The sequence below is a fragment of the Daphnia magna genome, linkage group LG1 (genome assembly GCF_020631705.1).
Source record: "Daphnia magna isolate NIES linkage group LG1, ASM2063170v1.1, whole genome shotgun sequence".
Classification (NCBI taxonomy): domain Eukaryota; kingdom Metazoa; phylum Arthropoda; class Branchiopoda; order Diplostraca; family Daphniidae; genus Daphnia; species Daphnia magna.
This window is the reverse complement of record NC_059182.1, coordinates 13,081,248-13,098,503: the sequence shown is the minus strand read 5'-3', so window position 1 is coordinate 13,098,503 and position 17,256 is coordinate 13,081,248. Positions and strand designations below refer to the sequence as shown.

Below are 17,256 nucleotides of genomic sequence, written 5' to 3'. Positions count from 1 at the left end.
CCTCCCTTCTGGCCTCACTTTCTTTAGGGAGAAATCAAGTTTAATGAAGTTGTGCGTGGTTTATACGTGAGTTTTAGGCCGTAACTTTAAGAATGATTAGGGATGTAGTTGAGGAAATCTTGTCGCACTGAGTGTTGGTGAAAAACCCCATTGATTTTTTTTTAGGTTTTATCAATAACCAGTGCACAGTATTCAGGTTGAAAAACGATAGTGAAAATAACTTCACACTCCTCTCTCTTAAAGTAGTCTGCATGTTATTTTCAAAATAGTGAAACGAGGAAGGGCGGCTCTTCCCGGAGTTCGACACTCATTAATCACAGGCTGGCCGGATGGTTGTGATCGAATTTGACCTACCCCGATCCGTCTCTCTCTCCGCACTGGACGAAAACAATGTGACCCTCAAAGATTTCCCCGAAAATGGGGGACAGGAATCCAACAAGATGGTTCCTAGAGCTACACTTATCTGCCGACCAAATTCACATCCTTTCCAGGTATAGCATAAAACTCTGCCAGGTGGACTTTGGTATATTTTGAATATTAAGAAACTTTTTTTGTGCAGGAGAGAAATCTCAGCCTGGAGAGTGCCATGAAAGTTGGGCGGTCAGTGGCTAGAGTGAAGCCTGCTGTTAACAATGCCATATTTGATTGTAAAGTATTATCTAGGAATTATGCATTGTTGTGGTATAAAGATGGAAAGGTATTCCCAAGTAATTTACTCCATTCCAAGTGAGTTTAATAATTCCCATATCTTTCTTTCTGTAGTTTTATTTACAAGTCAGTTTGGGGTAGATGTTATGGAAAATTCAAGAAAAGGTATTCACATCATAACTATTATGTTTTCACAGATTGCTTCAATCATTCTAAATTTTGTTTTTTAAGTTACTCATGGTTGTATTGTAGCTACTGTAAAGTTATATTTACCTGATGGCAAAGAAGCCAAAGCCAGGTTTGTAAGTTTCCTATTCCAAATTGAGTCTTATAGTTAATGTATACTTTCTTCCTCCAGTCCTTCAACAGGCATCCAAGAAGAAGAAGATAGTTGTGAACTTGGCAAACAAGATCTCTACCAACTTAACCAATGGATACAGGTATCTACCTGGGAAACGCCTGTCACGATCTCGTTTCTAAAATTTTTTATCGAATTCAAGGAAGCGGTTATTCGAGAACAAGTTTTAGAAACGAAATTAAGATCCTTGCAGCGTATTGTGAGCGCTACGCGTGAAGCAGCTGAAATGGGCTGGACAGCATTGATGGAGGAAGACAGACTATTAACTCGGATAGAATCGCTTGAAAATCAACTTGTCGTTTCATCGAAAGTACGTTCTTTCCTTTTTTTTCTTTTTTTTTAAATATAGAATAGAAATTTCTTAGGATATATAATAAAACTTAAAAAATAATTTAATAAAGCTTACGTAAAGAATGAGTTTGTCGTTTGCCGTTCTTTTTCTAAAGAACTTTCACGAAGATAAACTACGAGAGGAGATCCGAAAGTTGTATGACGAGAAAAACATTTATCAGGATGTTTCTAAAGAATCTTTGCGGAAAGTGCTCACGGAAAAGATGGAGACATTAAAAAAATTGCAGGAAACCGAACGGTAAGTAGCGTGATTGTTTTCGTAGTTGAGATAATAATTCACTAGATATCTTTTCTCTAAATTACTAGATCGTTGAGTAATGCCGAAGACGAACGCGACAATATGAAAGAATTAAATGATAAGTTGAATGAACAAATATTAGAACTGGCTGAGAAATTCGAAAAGGAATCAGACGAGTTACAATCGTACAAGAGAAAATTGCAGGAGGCAGACAACCAACAACTTCGTCATGAACAGGAAATGCAGTCGCGACAAGACGCACTTCGTGAAGCTGAAGAAAAAGAAATGGTTCTTTTAGCCCAGGTAATTTTTAAAATCTTTCCATTTGAAATTTCATGTATAACGTTCTTATTTGTAAAACAGGTGGAGAGCAGGCAGGCGGAAATCGATTTCACCAAAGAGCAGCTCGCCAATCTAAGACTACGTCTTGATTCCATGAAAGTAGCAGAAGAACTAAAGAAAGATGAAAATGAAATCGGCGGAGATGTAGTTGAAGATAAGAGTAACAATGTCAAAGAAAATCAAACTGAAACGTTAAGACAACGTGTGGTCCAACTTGAGTCACAACTTAAAACATCACTCGCAAACGTAAATCAACATCTACCGTTATCTGCATCTTTTCTTATTGGCTTTTTTTCTATGGCTCAGAATCTGAATGGAGAATTCGTCCCAGATCCTATTGGATACAAGTCAAAAGAAGTTGATCGTCTACAAGGTATTGAATGCGTGCTCCCTTTTCAATCCTTCATCGTATCTTCTTTCTGTTGGTTTTGGATTTCGTTGCCTTATCATTCTGGAATTGGATGGCCCTTCTTATAATTCATTGTGATACCTTGCATTTCAATGTCCATGACCTTTTATTAAATTCTTTTTACGTACCCGTTACACAACTAATGCATAAACCCTCACATAATGGAGTATTAGGGCTTGGCCAATATGCCTGTAACCAGTTTAGATACCTGATTTATTTGTTTGGCGATTGTGTAGGTCGATGCACGTGGGATTGTTATCTTTACCGCAGGCAATTGGCATGTTGTAGTGTAATTTTAAAAGGTGATTGAACTAACCCTTTGTGGCACTATTTCAGCTTTGTAATGCTTTCTTGCTGCACGACATCTGTTCTTTGCTTTGTCATTTGCTAACATAGAATATTTGCAATCCCCACCCTTTTTTTGCAGCCAAATTGATCACGCCAAGCTTTATATTTGCTGGTCTCCACATATTGACTGTATCTATAATATTTCGTGTTTTTATTATTGCAGAGCTTTTGGAAGAAACGCGCGCCAAGTGCCGAGTACTCGAGTACTCTTATTTTTGCTTTTATTTTAGGTCAAGAAAGGTTTCGATCAATCACAAAGTCATATTTCAGGAATTCGGTAAATCAGAATTTTAATTAATATAATATATATCTATATATTTATAATACCTCTCTCAACTCCCATACATATATAGGTTGGAGTACTTTTAGTTTATGACATTTGCTGTAGGAAGAGCTTTGAAAATGTACCAGTCTGGACGAATGAAGCCAAATCACATATTGAGCCACACAGAGCTGTTTTTATCCTTGTTGGATGTAAACTGGATTTGAAAGACCAAAGAGAAGTGTCAAGTGAAGAAGCTGCAAGGTTTGCAAACTTCAATGAAATGCCTTTTGTTGAAACTTCTGCCAAAACAGGTATGTGTAGCCTTAGTAATAACTAATAAACTATTATTTTGTAATAACCCATTTGATGCATAGGTGAAAATGTGGAAGAAGCGTTTCGTATTGTTGGCCAGGAAATTTATAACCGCGTTCAGCTAGGAGAATACTCAATCCACGACGGATGGGATGGAGTTAAAGCTGGTTATCGAAGAGCCGGCCGAGATTACGGTCTAGTAGAAGCCGAAGCTGCCAGGACAACGTGTTGCTGAACTATTTCTCTATTTTCTTCCTTAAGTTTTTTTTAGACATTGTATATTTACATGACATGACGTTCTTCTATAGGGAAACTTGTACAGGAAAATAATTCAACGACTTTATAGGCTCAATCTTACTTTGAAGTTCCCTTAACCATTTAGTGGAGATGCCCCACAGCAAGATTCCGATTGTAATTAACCACGTGATCATGTTTTGTCCGAACATGTAGTCTTTGAAACCCCAATTGCTTCGTGATTCTTTCTTAACAATTTCCCGATAGGGATTCTATCAAAACTCGCATTTCCCAACCCCCTGATACAGGCACCCTTACCTTTCTACAACGACCGGTGGATCGACCGACACTTTTTCTGAGACTTTATCCCAGAGATGGCGCTGATGGCGCGGCGATTTCAGGGGTGTCCGCACTAATCTTTCGTTCGTTTTTTTTTTTTAGATGCTGTGCCGCTGAGATTGGTCTCCATTTGTAGAGGAAATAACGCAGCAGCTCCCGGTCGAGTCCCCGTTTTTATCGGCTGAACGACGAAGGAGTGTGGAGCAGTTTAGTCAGCCAACTCGAGTCGATTTCAGGGTCTCGTACGTATCCTTTATACGTTTTCTTATTTTAGATGCTGCGTCGCAAAACTTGACGTCGTGTTGTAGAGGAGATAACGCGGAGATTAACGAAGGGGTCCTGTCAATTATCGGCTCAACAATAAAGGAATGCGGAGCAATCTAAGAGCGACTCGACATTTCTGGAGATTTTTTTCAGAGAGATGGCGCGTCGGTCATGAAGATAGGGAAAAATCAGGCCGCGAAGTTATTTTTCAAGGCGAGGCTTTGTGCGTCGCCCGGCAACGGACAGGTTTTTTCACAGGCCGTGTGAGCTCCATTGTTTCGATCATGGTCGTCTACATAAAAAGGGGCAACTACGGAACGCCGTTTGATCCACTTTTTAATAGTTGTCCGTTTATTTAGCAAATAAATAAACAACTTGTACTGCCATGTAGCGATTTCGATAGACGACGCCTTCAAGGGAGGAGGAGTCTACAACATATTGAATTTATCGATCGATTGTTAGGCCGATTTCGATCAGCATTGTATAGTTAATGAATGACAACTTGACGAGATCTTGACACGCACGTTGGAAGTGTACGCGTGTTTGCACCTCGATGAGCGTTGCACAATAACAAAGCTCCGTTGGTGAGCGTATTGATTAATAAAGGTATTTAAGGCATTATCCAATTAGTCATGCCATAATGTCTCACTTTGTTGGCAGCTAGGTGAAGTCCTTGAGTGCCTCAAGGACTTTGTTTTGTTTTAGCAGTATTTTTTCCTTCAACAATTAATCTTGCACCTCCAACCATGGAATGAGTTACATGTGACTCGAGACAAACAAACAGTGCAATTGCAACAATATAATTAGTCAGCGGTAAACAACACATTCTATCTGAGAATAGTTTAGACTTTTTGAGCGTATCTTTTGTTTATCACATGTTGCATTTTAATTACTGTTATTTTTAAATTAATATCCATGGTTTTTCTTCGACTAGATATAAATTTGCCATATCTTCATGCCAACCACAAGGATTCTGCTTTTGCACACACCTTCATTATTCATGTGTTTCTTCAGGTATGGTCACTATCAGCAGCTTTACACACAGTGTGCATCGTGAATACATCAATCCCAGAGAAAACATTCCAATGGAAAATATTGAGAATTTCTGCCCTTCTATCCTGAACTAAACAATGCTGGTTTGTATAAATAGGCATAAAAAAACCTATCAACAGTATTTTTAGTTTGCAGTTTGCTTTAACATACAACTCTATGGCATGTTGATATTGTCGCGGGTGAAAAGGGAGATTGGTTATCTCTTCACAGAGATGAGTCATCCGCTCCTTGGACAACGCTGCGATCGTGGTGAAGAAATTATCGGGAGAAGTCCGCTCTAAGAAAGATACGCAGATATGCAGTCCGGAAGGGGAGTAATTCGCGCGACGGTATAAAACGCTGCCCCGAATCTGCGTTAGATGAGTCTCCATCGGGTGAGCTCCCGGAGCTGGGCTCCGTAAGAGGAGTTCCCTGGTTTCCCAAGAGGTCTTCAGACGCTTCTCCAACTTTTGGTAATGGTTATCCCTTTTGTTTGAGTTAAACCATTGTTTAGAATTGATGTCATCACTTGTTGTATTCGTTTGTTCTTGTCCAAATACAACTCGTGTGACAATATTAGCTAAATTTTTATTATTTATAGTATTAGACGGTAAAAAAAATTCTTCTCTCGGAAGTTTATGACTTTGGACTTGCTTGAGATGACCCTTGAGCCAAGAAGCTTTTCCTGCTTTGTGTGGACAGGAATATTAGAGGCATTGATGTCTGAAACCAACAAGTGTCTTGCAAAGAAAGTAAAAAGAAACATTGATGTTGGTCATCCTCTGAGTGATGCTGAAGCCTGGTAAGAAGAGAGAAGAGTATGAGTATTAGTGAGTGGTAAAATACATGATTTAGATTCAGAATAGAATGAAAATCACGGAAATCCGGTTTATTTTTCTATTGGTCTTATAATTTTTCATTTACATTTTAAAAACCATAAATGAAGTTGGTGCGCTAACAGAACTGTTTTCGTTAATTTTTTTAACGGCTAGTCTAAAGAGAAAACCAATGACTAAATCGAAATCAGCGTTCAATTTCGATTATACCGTCTGATTTTTGGAGAATTCCAAGAGATGTCGTTTTTGGTAGATTTTGACAAAAATGGGAAGGCTATACCCTTCCCACTTTTTCATTTTTGGCCAAATTTCAAATTTTGCTTAAAATACATGAATTCGAATCAAAATTGAATGAAAATCACGAAAATCAGGTTTATTTTCCTATTGGTCTTATAGTTTTTGATTTAATCCTTAAAAACCCTAAATTAAGTTGTTGCGCTAACAGCACTGTTTCGTTAATTTTTGAAACGGCTGGTTTAACGAGAAAACCAATAACTAAATCGAAATCAGCGTTCAATTTCGATTATTCCGTGTGATTTTTGGAGAATTTCAAGAGATGTCGTTTTTGGTAGATTTTGACAAAAGTGGGAAGGCTATACCCTTCCCACTTTTTCATTTTTGGCCAAATTTCAAATTTTGCTTAAAATACATGAATTCGAATCAAAATTGAATGAAAATCACGAAAATCAGGTTTATTTTCCTATTGGTCTTATAGTTTTTGATTTAATCCTTAAAAACCCTAAATTAAGTTGTTGCGCTAACAGCACTGTTTCGTTAATTTTTGAAACGGCTGGTTTAACGAGAAAACCAATAACTAAATCGAAATCAGCGTTCAATTTCGATTATTCCGTGTGATTTTTGGAGAATTTCAAGAGATGTCGTTTTTGGTAGATTTTGACAAAAATGGGAAGGCTATACCCTTCCCACTTTTTCATTTTTGGCCAAATTTCAAATTTTGCTTAAAATACATGAATTCGAATCAAAATTGAATGAAAATCACGAAAATCAGGCTTATTTTCCTATTGGTCTTATAGTTTTTGATTTAATCCTTAAAAACCCTAAATTAAGTTGTTGCGCTAACAGCACTGTTTCGTTAATTTTTGAAACGGCTGGTTTAACGAGAAAACCAATTACTAAATCGAAATCAGCGTTCAATTTCGATTATTCCGTGTGATTTTTGGAGAATTTCAAGAGATGTCGTTTTTGGTAGATTTTGACAAAAGTGGGAAGGGCATACCCTTCCCACTTTTTCATTTTTGGCCAAATTTCAAATTTTGCTTAAAATACATGAATTCGAATCAAAATTGAATGAAAATCACGAAAATCAGGCTTATTTTCCTATTGGTCTTATAGTTTTTGATTTAATCCTTAAAAACCCTAAATTAAGTTGTTGCGCTAACAGCACTGTTTCGTTAATTTTTGAAACGGCTGGTTTAACGAGAAAACCAATAACTAAATCGAAATCAGCGTTCAATTTCGATTATTCCGTGTGATTTTTGGAGAATTTCAAGAGATGTCGTTTTTGGTAGATTTTGACAAAAGTGGGAAGGCTATACCCTTCCCAGTTTTTCATTTTTGGCCAAATTTCAAATTTTGCTTAAAATACATGAATTCGAATCAAAATTGAATGAAAATCACGAAAATCAGGTTTATTTTCCTATTGGTCTTATAGTTTTTGATTTAATCCTTAAAAACCCTAAATTAAGTTGTTGCGCTAACAGCACTGTTTCGTAAATTTTTGAAACGGCTGGTTTAACGAGAAAACCAATAACTAAATCGAAATCAGCGTTCAATTTCGATTATTCCGTGTGATTTTTGGAGAATTTCAAGAGATGTCGTTTTTGGTAGATTTTGACAAAGGTGGGAAGGCTATACCCTTCCCACTTTTTCATTTTTGGCCAAATTTCAAATTTTGCTTAAAATACATGAATTCGAATCAAAATTGAATGAAAATCACGAAAATCAGGCTTATTTTCCTATTGGTCTTATAGTTTTTGATTTAATCCTTAAAAACCCTAAATTAAGTTGTTGCGCTAACAGCACTGTTTCGTTAATTTTTGAAACGGCTGGTTTAACGAGAAAACCAATAACTAAATCGAAATCAGCGTTCAATTTCGATTATTCCGTGTGATTTTTGGAGAATTTCAAGAGATGTCGTTTTTGGTAGATTTTGACAAAAGTGGGAAGGCTATACCCTTCCCACTTTTTCATTTTTGGCCAAATTTCAAATTTTGCTTAAAATACATGAATTCGAATCATAATTGAATGAAAATCACGAAAATCAGGTTTATTTTCCTATTGGTCTTATAGTTTTTGATTTTATCCTTAAAAACCCTAAATTAAGTTGTTGCGCTAACAGCACTGTTTCGTTAATTTTTGAAACGGCTGGTTTAACGAGAAAACCAATAACTAAATCGAAATCAGCGTTCAATTTCGATTATTCCGTGTGATTTTTGGAGAATTTCAAAAGATGTCGTTTTTGGTAGATTTTGACAAAAGTGGGAAGGCTATACCCTTCCCACTTTTTCATTTTTGGCCAAATTTCAAATTTTGCTTAAAATACATGAATTCGAATCAGAATTGAATAAAAAATCACGGAAATCCGGTTTATTTTTCCATTGGTCTTATAATTTTTCATTTACATTTTAAAAACCATAAATGAAGTTGGTGCGCTAACAGAACTGTTTTCGTTAATTTTTTTAACGGCTAGTCTAAAGAGAAAACCAATGACCAAATCGAAATCAGCGTTCAATTTCGATTATACCGTCTGATTTTTGGAGAATTTCAAGAGATGTCATTTTTGGCCGATTTTGAAAAAAGTGGAAAGGCTGGATGAAGGCGTTGATGATCAGTGCACGCCTCATAGGACATGTATACGGAGTCTGTTTTGCCGGAAGAGCAAACGGTTTCCGAGATATTATGGGAAATTGGCGACCAGGCCGTACCCTATCGGGAACTTCCTGAACGGAGTGAGGGCCCCTAGTGTAACAAGATTGACAAGCACACACCGAAAGTGTAAACAATAACTCATTTTCCAGGAGATGCTACATTGTCCTATAGATATTGAGTTACGCCAAATCTGGAAATTACTCATTTTCAGGCAGCTTTGATGACAAATTCGAGCTACTTCTACTTCTTTTTCTTTAAATCTTCGAAACGACGGGTAAGATCGTCAAAATCAGTGTCATCATCCGCGTCTTTTTCGCCTGGTGCAGCTAAGTTTCCCGATAGGGATTCTATCAAACCTCGCATTTCCCAACCCCCTGATACAGGCACCCCTACCCTTCTACAACGACCGGTGGATCGACCGACACTTTTTCTGAGACTTAACCCTAGAGATGGCGCTGATGGCGCGGCGATTTCAGGGTGTTGACACTAATCTTTCGTTCGTTTTCTTATTTTAGATGCTGGGCCGCTGAGATTGGTCTCCTTTTGTAGATGAAATAACGCAGCAGCTCCCGGTCGAGTCCCCGTTTTTATCGGCTGAATAGAAAAAGGAGTGCGGAGCAGTTTAGTCGGCCCATTCGAGTGGATTTCAGGGTCTCGTACTTATCTTTTATACGTTTTCTTATTTTATATGCTGTGTCGCAAAACTTGACGTCATGTTGTAGAGGAGATAACGCGGAGATTAACAAAGGGGTCATGTCAATTATCGGCTCAACGATAAAGGAACGCGGAGCAATCTAAGAGCGACTCGAAGTTTTGGGAGATTTTTTTCAGAGAGATGGCGCGTCGGTCATGAAGATAGGGAAAAATCAGGCCGCGAAGTTGTTTTCAAGGCGGGGCTTTGTGCGTCGCCTGGCAACGGACTGGTTTTTCCACAGGCCGTGTGAGGTTGTCAACATGGTCTCACTACATATGTATTAAGGTCACACTTATTGCACCTCACACAGCGTTGCCAAACTATATCAATTTTTGATTTATTATTTTTTTCCCCTATTTTTTTTAGTCTGCTTCGAGTCGCGACTTTCCTTATTGCTCTAGAACGAGCAATATGTTTTCTTTTCGTTAACATTAACATAAGGCAACTAAAAAAAAAATTACTTTTAATATTTAATATTCAGGATTAAATTTTTTAATTTTTTACAGGTCATGCAAAACCATTCGTCAGCCACATTTACAGGACAATCATTAACGCACATTTTGTGGTACCATTTGTTGTAACCCTTTTTATCACATCCGATGAACTCCAAGCATTTTTTCTCTCACCCTTTTCTGCGACAGGTACAAAACAGATTTTCTGTTTCGACAGTCTCGTGAGATCTCGTGGCACGACTTTGAATGGATGGAAATGGAGTCATGCATGCCAAATTTTATTTCCCTAACTTGTAAAATGATGAAACACCACACGAAAAATGAGTTCCGTCTCCCTTTTTACTACCCAAAAACCGCTTCCGTGTTTAACACAGAGCTTACGGGGAAACGGCTTTAGCGAAAATCACTGCCGTTAGTTATCTTTAATCCCCTCCTCTTCCGTTTTTGTCTTATATTAAAGAGCTAATTCTCTTCTACAAACCCAGTAAAAGATTTTTGGAAGGGGGAATTAGTTTGAAAGTTATTAGATTTTATATAGATCTTATTGCAATTCAAAAGTACGCGACAAGCCAAAAGTCGTGCGCAGCTTACGCCGATGCGCACCACTGTGGCCTATAGCTGAACTAAAAATTGTTTTATGCTTGACTATAACCATTCGTACGATGCTTTACCACAGACGGATTGCCAGTTATTTTCCAGTTGACATTTCGTCCGTTGTTTCAGTCACTGCAGCGTAAAACCTTGTTATTAAATAACATGAGACGAGTTTGTTGTATTTGTGGTGAATTCGAAACGCAATCAAGAAAAAGTTCTTTCTCTTTTTTTTCAATTCCTAAGAAACATGGATTATTGCGTGCAAATGAGATCCAGTTAGTGGAAAGACGAATTTCAGCTTGGAATGCTATTCTTGGGCAGTATTTAAATAGACACTATGGTATTCAATGTGTTTGTTCCAACCATTTCCATTCAGGTATTTTTTTCATTTATAATAAATATTAGCCTACTGTTGCAGTAGTTAGGTAACTAAGGTAATATTTTGTAGGTAAACCATCATATCTGTACCTTGACAATGATGTTGATTGGGTTCCGTCCAAAAATTTATCCAACCTTCAACAACATGAAGAATCTGGTATTGAGAATGTGGCTGATTGCAGCTTACAAAGTGAAGCATTAATTTCTACAGAATCTGAAATGGTACCAAATTCAGTACCTGGTATTTCATGTGACATTCACTGTGAAGATAGTAATTACGACAAGAATTACAACGACACACAACTGCATTCACTGATTGAAGAATCCAAAAAGCTAAAAGAAACAATTGGTTCTTTGGAGGAAAAACTCAAAAAAGAAAAATTAATCAATAGAATAACCGACAATGACAAAATGACCAAGTTTTATACAGGACTCAAGTCTTGGAAACTGTTCTTAGTAATGTACAAATTACTTTTACCTGGAATTGATCACTGCAGTTTATCTACCAAACGATCACTTCAAACAGAAGAGCAATTTCTGTTAGTCCTCATGAGGCTGCGACTAAACTTATCCGAACAAGACTTAGCTTACCGATTTCATATTTCTCAAACATCTGTTTCCTCTTATTTAGCAAAATGGATTGATGTAATGTACATTCGTCTATCCAGAAACTTCATGGTTTGGCCAACAAGGGAAGCTTTAAGGAAATCAACGCCAACATATTTTCGAAACAAATTTCCTGGATGCGTGAGCATAATTGATGCTTTCGAAATCCCTTTGGAAAGGTTCAACAATCTACTAGCTAGGTCTTCAACTTTTTCATTTTACAAGGGCAGGAACACTATTAAATATCTAATTTCAGTAACACCTGTTGGATCTATATCGTACATATCTCAGGGATATGGCGGTAGAAGTACAGATGTGCATATTACTTTGGATAAAAAAATGTTGCTGTAGTTGATGATGAGAATTTCTTGGATAAGCTCCAAAAAGATGACGTTGTATTGGCCGATCGAGGATTTCTAGTAGAAGAAGAAGTTCGAAAGAGGGGTGCAAAATTGATCACTCCTGCGTTTCTCGGAAGAAGAACACGACTTACACGTAGTGAAGTAAATTATTCCAGAAAAGTTTCAAATGTACGCATTCACGTTGAGAGAGTCATTGGTAAATTGAGACAAACTTTCAGAATTTTGAGAGACAGAGTGCCTGTAAGTTTGGTAGGAGGAGACAAAGATAAAATTTCTTTTTTTGATAAAATTGTTTTTGTGTGTTGCTGCTTAAGTAACGCAAACCCTAGTGTTGTACCAATTCGCTAATTTCTCCATTAATGTACCAAGTTTCCAATTTCAAAATAAAAAACCCTTTTTTCCAAATTAACGGCTTGTATTCTTTGTAGATAACACTTTCAATTTTTTCCCTCTACTCAGTCCCACGTTATTGGTGATATCTTTAAATACGTTACAAGAGTTATCTATTGCTGTATCACAGGTAACGGAGATACTTTTTGATGATCTTTTGGTTGCTTCTCTACTTTCATAACATTGATTATTTCTAATTCGGATAGTTTATATGACACTCGAGTGACTCGACTGCCGCTCATTATGAAACTACATCACAGTTTACTTTTTAAAATGAAAACAAACTTGCAGATTCCATGACCATGAGTGCGATCTGTCTGCTTAACGGTAAAGCATCGTACGAATGGTTATAGTCAAGCATAAAACAATTTTTAGTTCAGCTATAGGCCACAGTGGTGCGCATCGGCGTAAGCTGTGCACGACTTTTGGCTTGTCGCGTACTTTTGAATTGCAATAAGATCTATACAGCCCATATTTCCTGAAATTTTCTAAATATTGGTCTTATAGTTTTTCATTTACATGTTAAAAACCATAAATGAAGTTGGTGCGCTAACAGAACTGTTTTCGTTAATTTTTTAAACGGCTAGTCTAAAGAGAAAACCAATGACTAAATCGAAATAAGCGTTCAATTTCGATTATACCGTCTGATTTTTGGAGAATTTCAAGAGATGTCATTTTTGGCCGATTTTGACAAAAGTGGAAAGGCTATACCCTTCCCACTTTTTCATTTTTGACCAAATTTCAAATTTGGCTTAAAATACATGATTTAGATTCAGAATTGAATGAAAATCACGGAAATCAGGTTTATTTTTCTATTGGTCTTATAGTTTTTCATTTAGATGTTAAAAACCGTAAATGAAATTGGTGCGCTAACAGTTTCGTTGATTTTTTAAACGGCTAGTCTAAAGAGAAAACCAATGACTAAATCGAAATCAGCGTTCAATTTCGATTATACCGTCTGATTTCTGGAGAATTTCAAGAGATGTCATTTTTGGCCGATTTTGAATCAAAAGTGGAAAGGCTATACCCTTCCCACTTTTTCATTTTTGACCAAATTTCAAATTTGGCTTAAAATACATGATTTAGATTCAGAATTGAAAAAAATAATCACGGAAATCAGGTTTATTTTTCTATTGGTCTTATAGTTTTTCATTTAGTTGTTAAAAACAATAAATGAAGTTGGTGCGCTAACAGTTTCGTTAATTTTTTAAACGGCTAGTCTAAAGAGAAAACCAATGACTAAATCGAAATCAGCGTTCAATTTCGATTATACCGTCTGATTTCTGGAGAATTTCAAGAGATGTCATTTTTGGACGATTTTGACAAAAGTGGAAAGGCTATACCCTTCCCACTTTTTCATTTTTGACCAAATTTCAAATTTGGCTTAAAATACATGATTTAGATTCAGAATTGAATGAAAATCATGGAAATCAGGTTTATTTTTCTATTGGTCTTATAGTTTTTCATTTACATGTTAAAAACCGTAAATGAAGTTGGTGCGCTAACAGTTTCGTTAATTTTTTAAACGGCTAGTCTAAAGAGAAAACCAATGACTAAATCGAAATCAGCGTTCAATTTCGATTATACCGTCTGATTTCTGGAGAATTTCAAGAGATGTCATTTTTGGCCGATTTTGACAAAAGTGGAAAGGCTATACCCTTCCCACTTTTTCATTTTTGACCAAATTTCAAATTTGGCTTAAAATACATGATTTAGATTCAGAATTGAATGAAAATCACGGAAATCAGGTTTATTTTTCTATTGGTCTTATAGTTTTTCATTTACATGTTAAAAACCATAAATGAAGTTGGTGCGCTAACAGTTTCGTTAATTTTTTAAACGGCTAGTCTAAAGAGAAAACCAATGACTAAATCGAAATCAGCGTTCAATTTCGATTATACCGTCTGATTTCTGGAGAATTTCAAGAGATGTCATTTTTGGCCGATTTTGACAAAAGTGGAAAGGCAATACCCTTCCCACTTTTTCATTTTTGACCAAATTTCAAATTTGGCTTAAAATACATGATTTAGATTCAGAATTGAATGAAAATCACGGAAATCAGGTTTATTTTTCTATTGGTCTTATAGTTTTTCATTTAGATGTTAAAAACAATAAATGAAGTTGGTGCGCTAACAGTTTCGTTAATTTTTTAAACGGCTAGTCTAAAGAGAAAACCAATGACTAAATCGAAATCAGCGTTCAATTTCGATTATACCGTCTGATTTCTGGAGAATTTCAAGAGATGTCATTTTTGGACGATTTTGACAAAAGTGGAAAGGCTATACCCTTCCCACTTTTTCATTTTTGACCAAATTTCAAATTTGGCTTAAAATACATGATTTAGATTCAGAATTGAATGAAAATCACGGAAATCAGGTTTATTTTTCTATTGGTCTTATAGTTTTTCATTTACATGTTAAAAACAATAAATGAAGTTGGTGCGCTAACAGTTTCGTTAATTTTTTAAACGGCTAGTCTAAAGAGAAAACCAATGACTAAATCGAAATCAGCGTTCAATTTCGATTATACCATCTGATTTCTGGAGAATTTCAAGAGATGTCATTTTTGGCCGATTTTGACAAAAGTGGAAAGGCCCTTCCCACTTTTTCATTTTTGACCAAATTTCAAATTTGGCTTAAAATACATGATTTAGATTCAGAATTGAATGAAAATCACGGAAATCAGGTTTATTTTTCTATTGGTCTTTTAGTTTTTCATTTACATGTTAAAAACCATAAATGAAGTTGGTGCGCTAACAGTTTCGTTAATTTTTTAAACGGCTAGTCTAAAGAGAAAACCAATGACTAAATCGAAATCAGCGTTCAATTTCGATTATACCGTCTGATTTCTGGAGAATTTCAAGAGATGTCATTTTTGGCCGATTTTGACAAAAGTGGAAAGGCAATACCCTTCCCACTTTTTCATTTTTGACCAAATTTCAAATTTGGCTTAAAATACATGATTTAGATTCAGAATTGAATGAAAATCACGGAAATCAGGTTTATTTTTCTATTGGTCTTATAGTTTTTCATTTAGATGTTAAAAACAATAAATGAAGTTGGTGCGCTAACAGTTTCGTTAATTTTTTAAACGGCTAGTCTAAAGAGAAAACCAATGACTAAATCGAAATCAGCGTTCAATTTCGATTATACCGTCTGATTTCTGGAGAATTTCAAGAGATGTCATTTTTGGCCGATTTTGACAAAAGTGGAAAGGCTATACCCTTCCCACTTTTTCATTTTTGACCAAATTTCAAATTTGGCTTAAAATACATGATTTAGATTCAGAATTGAATGAAAATCATGGAAATCAGGTTTATTTTTCTATTGGTCTTATAGTTTTTCATTTACATGTTAAAAACCATAAATGAAGTTGGTGCGCTAACAGTTTCGTTAATTTTTTAAACGGCTAGTCTAAAGAGAAAACCAATGACTAAATCGAAATCAGCGTTCAATTTCGATTATACCGTCTGATTTCTGGAGAATTTCAAGAGATGTCATTTTTGGCCGATTTTGACAAAAGTGGAAAGGCTATACCCTTCCCACTTTTTCATTTTTGACCAAATTTCAAATTTGGCTTAAAATACATGAATTCGTTTCAAAATTGAATGAAAATCACGAAAATCAGGTTTATTTTTCTATTGGTTTTATAGTTTTTTATTAAAACGTTAAAACCCTAAATTAAGTTGTTGCGCTAACAGCACTGTTTTCGTTAATTTTTGAAACGGCTTGTTTAACGAGAAAACCAATGACTAATTCGAAATCAGCGTTCAATTTCGATTATGCCGTGGGATTTTGGATAATTTCAAGAGATGTCGTTTTTGGCCGATTTTGACAAAAATGGGGAGGCGGGTTGAAGCGGGGATGATTACTTCACACTTCGTCTTCATCCTACATGGATACGTTGTCAGTTTTGCCGTAAGGACAAATGGTTTCCGAGATTCTATGGCGAATTGGCGACCAGGCCGGACCCTATCGGGAACTTCCTGAACGGAGTGAGGGCCCCTAGTTATCCTGAGGCACGGACGGCAGATCAGGAAGGTCCATATCTGGTGACGGACTATTTATCTTTGTTCGTGGACTCGGTTTCGGATGTTGGTTTATCTGTAGTCAGTTAAACGGTTATTCATTTATTGTGTTATGTTCACGTTTGGTAATCAACTTTCCCTGGCTAAGCTATACCTGTAAGTTCGTATTAAGCGGTTTGCTATTGCTATTACCAGTAGGTGAATTATCTTTTGATGATGCGTTACTGTTTGTTCCTAGATTATTTGGAGGAATATTAAACGAAGGTAATTTCTTTTCGTCCATCAAGGGATGAGGAGCTGATGCTATCGGCGGTTTTTCCTGTTGCTGGTAACTCGGTGGCAATGGGTATCCATAAGGTGGAGGTGGAGACATGGCACTCATTGGTCCATATGCGCCACCAGGAAAAGGAGCGAAGCCTGCATTAGGTGGTGGCATCCATCCTTGCGGTGGGCCTCCAGTAGCCCCGGCTGCTTGACCTGGATGGACCCACCCGAGATTACCTCCTCCCATTTTTCCAGCTTCAGTTGCGTTAAAGTCGATCAGAAGCGCTTCCTCAGCAACAGCCGCCTCTTGCATGATCTGTTATTGAAGCTTGCATAATTTCGTGATATCAATTTCCCGATAGGGATTCTATCAAAACTCGCATTTCCCAACCCCCTGATACAGGCACCCCTACCCTTCTACAACGACCGGTGGATCGACCGACACTTTTTCTGAGACTTTACCCCAGAGATGGCGCTGATGGCGCGGCGATTTCAGGGGTGTCGACACTAATCTTTCGTTCGTTTTTTTATTTTAGAAGCTGTGCCGCTGAGATTGGTCTCCTTTTGTAGAGGAAATAACGCAGCAGCTCCCGGTCGAGTCCCTGTTTTCATCGGCTGAATGGC

At 36.8% G+C, this 17,256-nt stretch overlaps 3 protein-coding genes and 3 long non-coding RNA genes across 9 annotated transcripts; 5 read left to right on the top strand and 1 right to left on the bottom strand.

The window, feature by feature from the left end:
- The first annotated feature begins 18 nt into the window (after positions 1–18).
- On the top strand, positions 19–3,215 carry LOC123469693 (sarcolemmal membrane-associated protein-like). 2 transcript variants are annotated; one of them, XM_045168880.1, is made up of 14 exons: positions 19–196; positions 270–491; positions 560–697; positions 763–813; positions 880–946; positions 1,007–1,088; positions 1,149–1,316; positions 1,453–1,595; positions 1,664–1,898; positions 1,959–2,183; positions 2,244–2,310; positions 2,583–2,648; positions 2,858–2,971; positions 3,048–3,215. In XM_045168880.1, the coding sequence occupies exons 4-14, from the start codon at positions 795–797 to the stop codon at positions 3,068–3,070; spliced, it is 1,209 nt and encodes a 402-aa protein (XP_045024815.1). In that variant the 5' UTR covers positions 19–196; positions 270–491; positions 560–697; positions 763–794; the 3' UTR covers positions 3,071–3,215. The 2 variants fall into 2 exon arrangements, with proteins under 2 accessions (XP_045024815.1, XP_045024818.1); XM_045168883.1 differs by lacking the exon at positions 2,583–2,648 and having other exon boundaries at positions 22–196.
- A 1,243-nt stretch (positions 3,216–4,458) lies between these two features.
- Positions 4,459–5,429, top strand: LOC123469683. Of its 2 annotated transcripts, none has more exons than XR_006642982.1 (4): positions 4,459–4,714; positions 4,769–4,921; positions 5,043–5,244; positions 5,372–5,429. It is a non-coding gene; the product is annotated as an uncharacterized LOC123469683 (long non-coding RNA). The 2 variants fall into 2 exon arrangements; XR_006642975.1 differs by having other exon boundaries at positions 4,460–4,714; positions 5,349–5,409.
- A 127-nt stretch (positions 5,430–5,556) lies between these two features.
- LOC123469678 lies at positions 5,557–5,949 on the top strand. The gene is made up of 2 exons (XR_006642974.1): positions 5,557–5,613; positions 5,742–5,949. It is a non-coding gene; the product is annotated as an uncharacterized LOC123469678 (long non-coding RNA).
- Positions 5,950–9,456: 3,507 nt separating this feature from the next.
- On the top strand, positions 9,457–10,539 carry LOC123469676. 2 transcript variants are annotated; one of them, XR_006642971.1, is made up of 3 exons: positions 9,457–9,516; positions 10,066–10,124; positions 10,201–10,539. It is a non-coding gene; the product is annotated as an uncharacterized LOC123469676 (long non-coding RNA). The 2 variants fall into 2 exon arrangements; XR_006642970.1 differs by lacking the exon at positions 9,457–9,516 and adding an exon at positions 9,694–9,844.
- A 108-nt stretch (positions 10,540–10,647) lies between these two features.
- Positions 10,648–12,356, top strand: LOC116935264. The gene is made up of 2 exons (XM_045168847.1): positions 10,648–10,981; positions 11,054–12,356. The coding sequence occupies exons 1-2, from the start codon at positions 10,768–10,770 to the stop codon at positions 11,938–11,940; spliced, it is 1,101 nt and encodes a 366-aa protein (XP_045024782.1). The 5' UTR covers positions 10,648–10,767; the 3' UTR covers positions 11,941–12,356.
- A 3,989-nt stretch (positions 12,357–16,345) lies between these two features.
- LOC123475264 (extensin-like) lies at positions 16,346–16,945 on the bottom strand. Its single transcript, XM_045177789.1, has 2 exons — positions 16,523–16,945; positions 16,346–16,444 (listed from the first exon to the last, which is right to left on the bottom strand). Exons 1-2 carry the CDS (start codon positions 16,943–16,945, stop codon positions 16,346–16,348), a joined length of 522 nt encoding a protein of 173 aa, XP_045033724.1.
- Between the last annotated feature and the right edge of the window lie 311 nt (positions 16,946–17,256).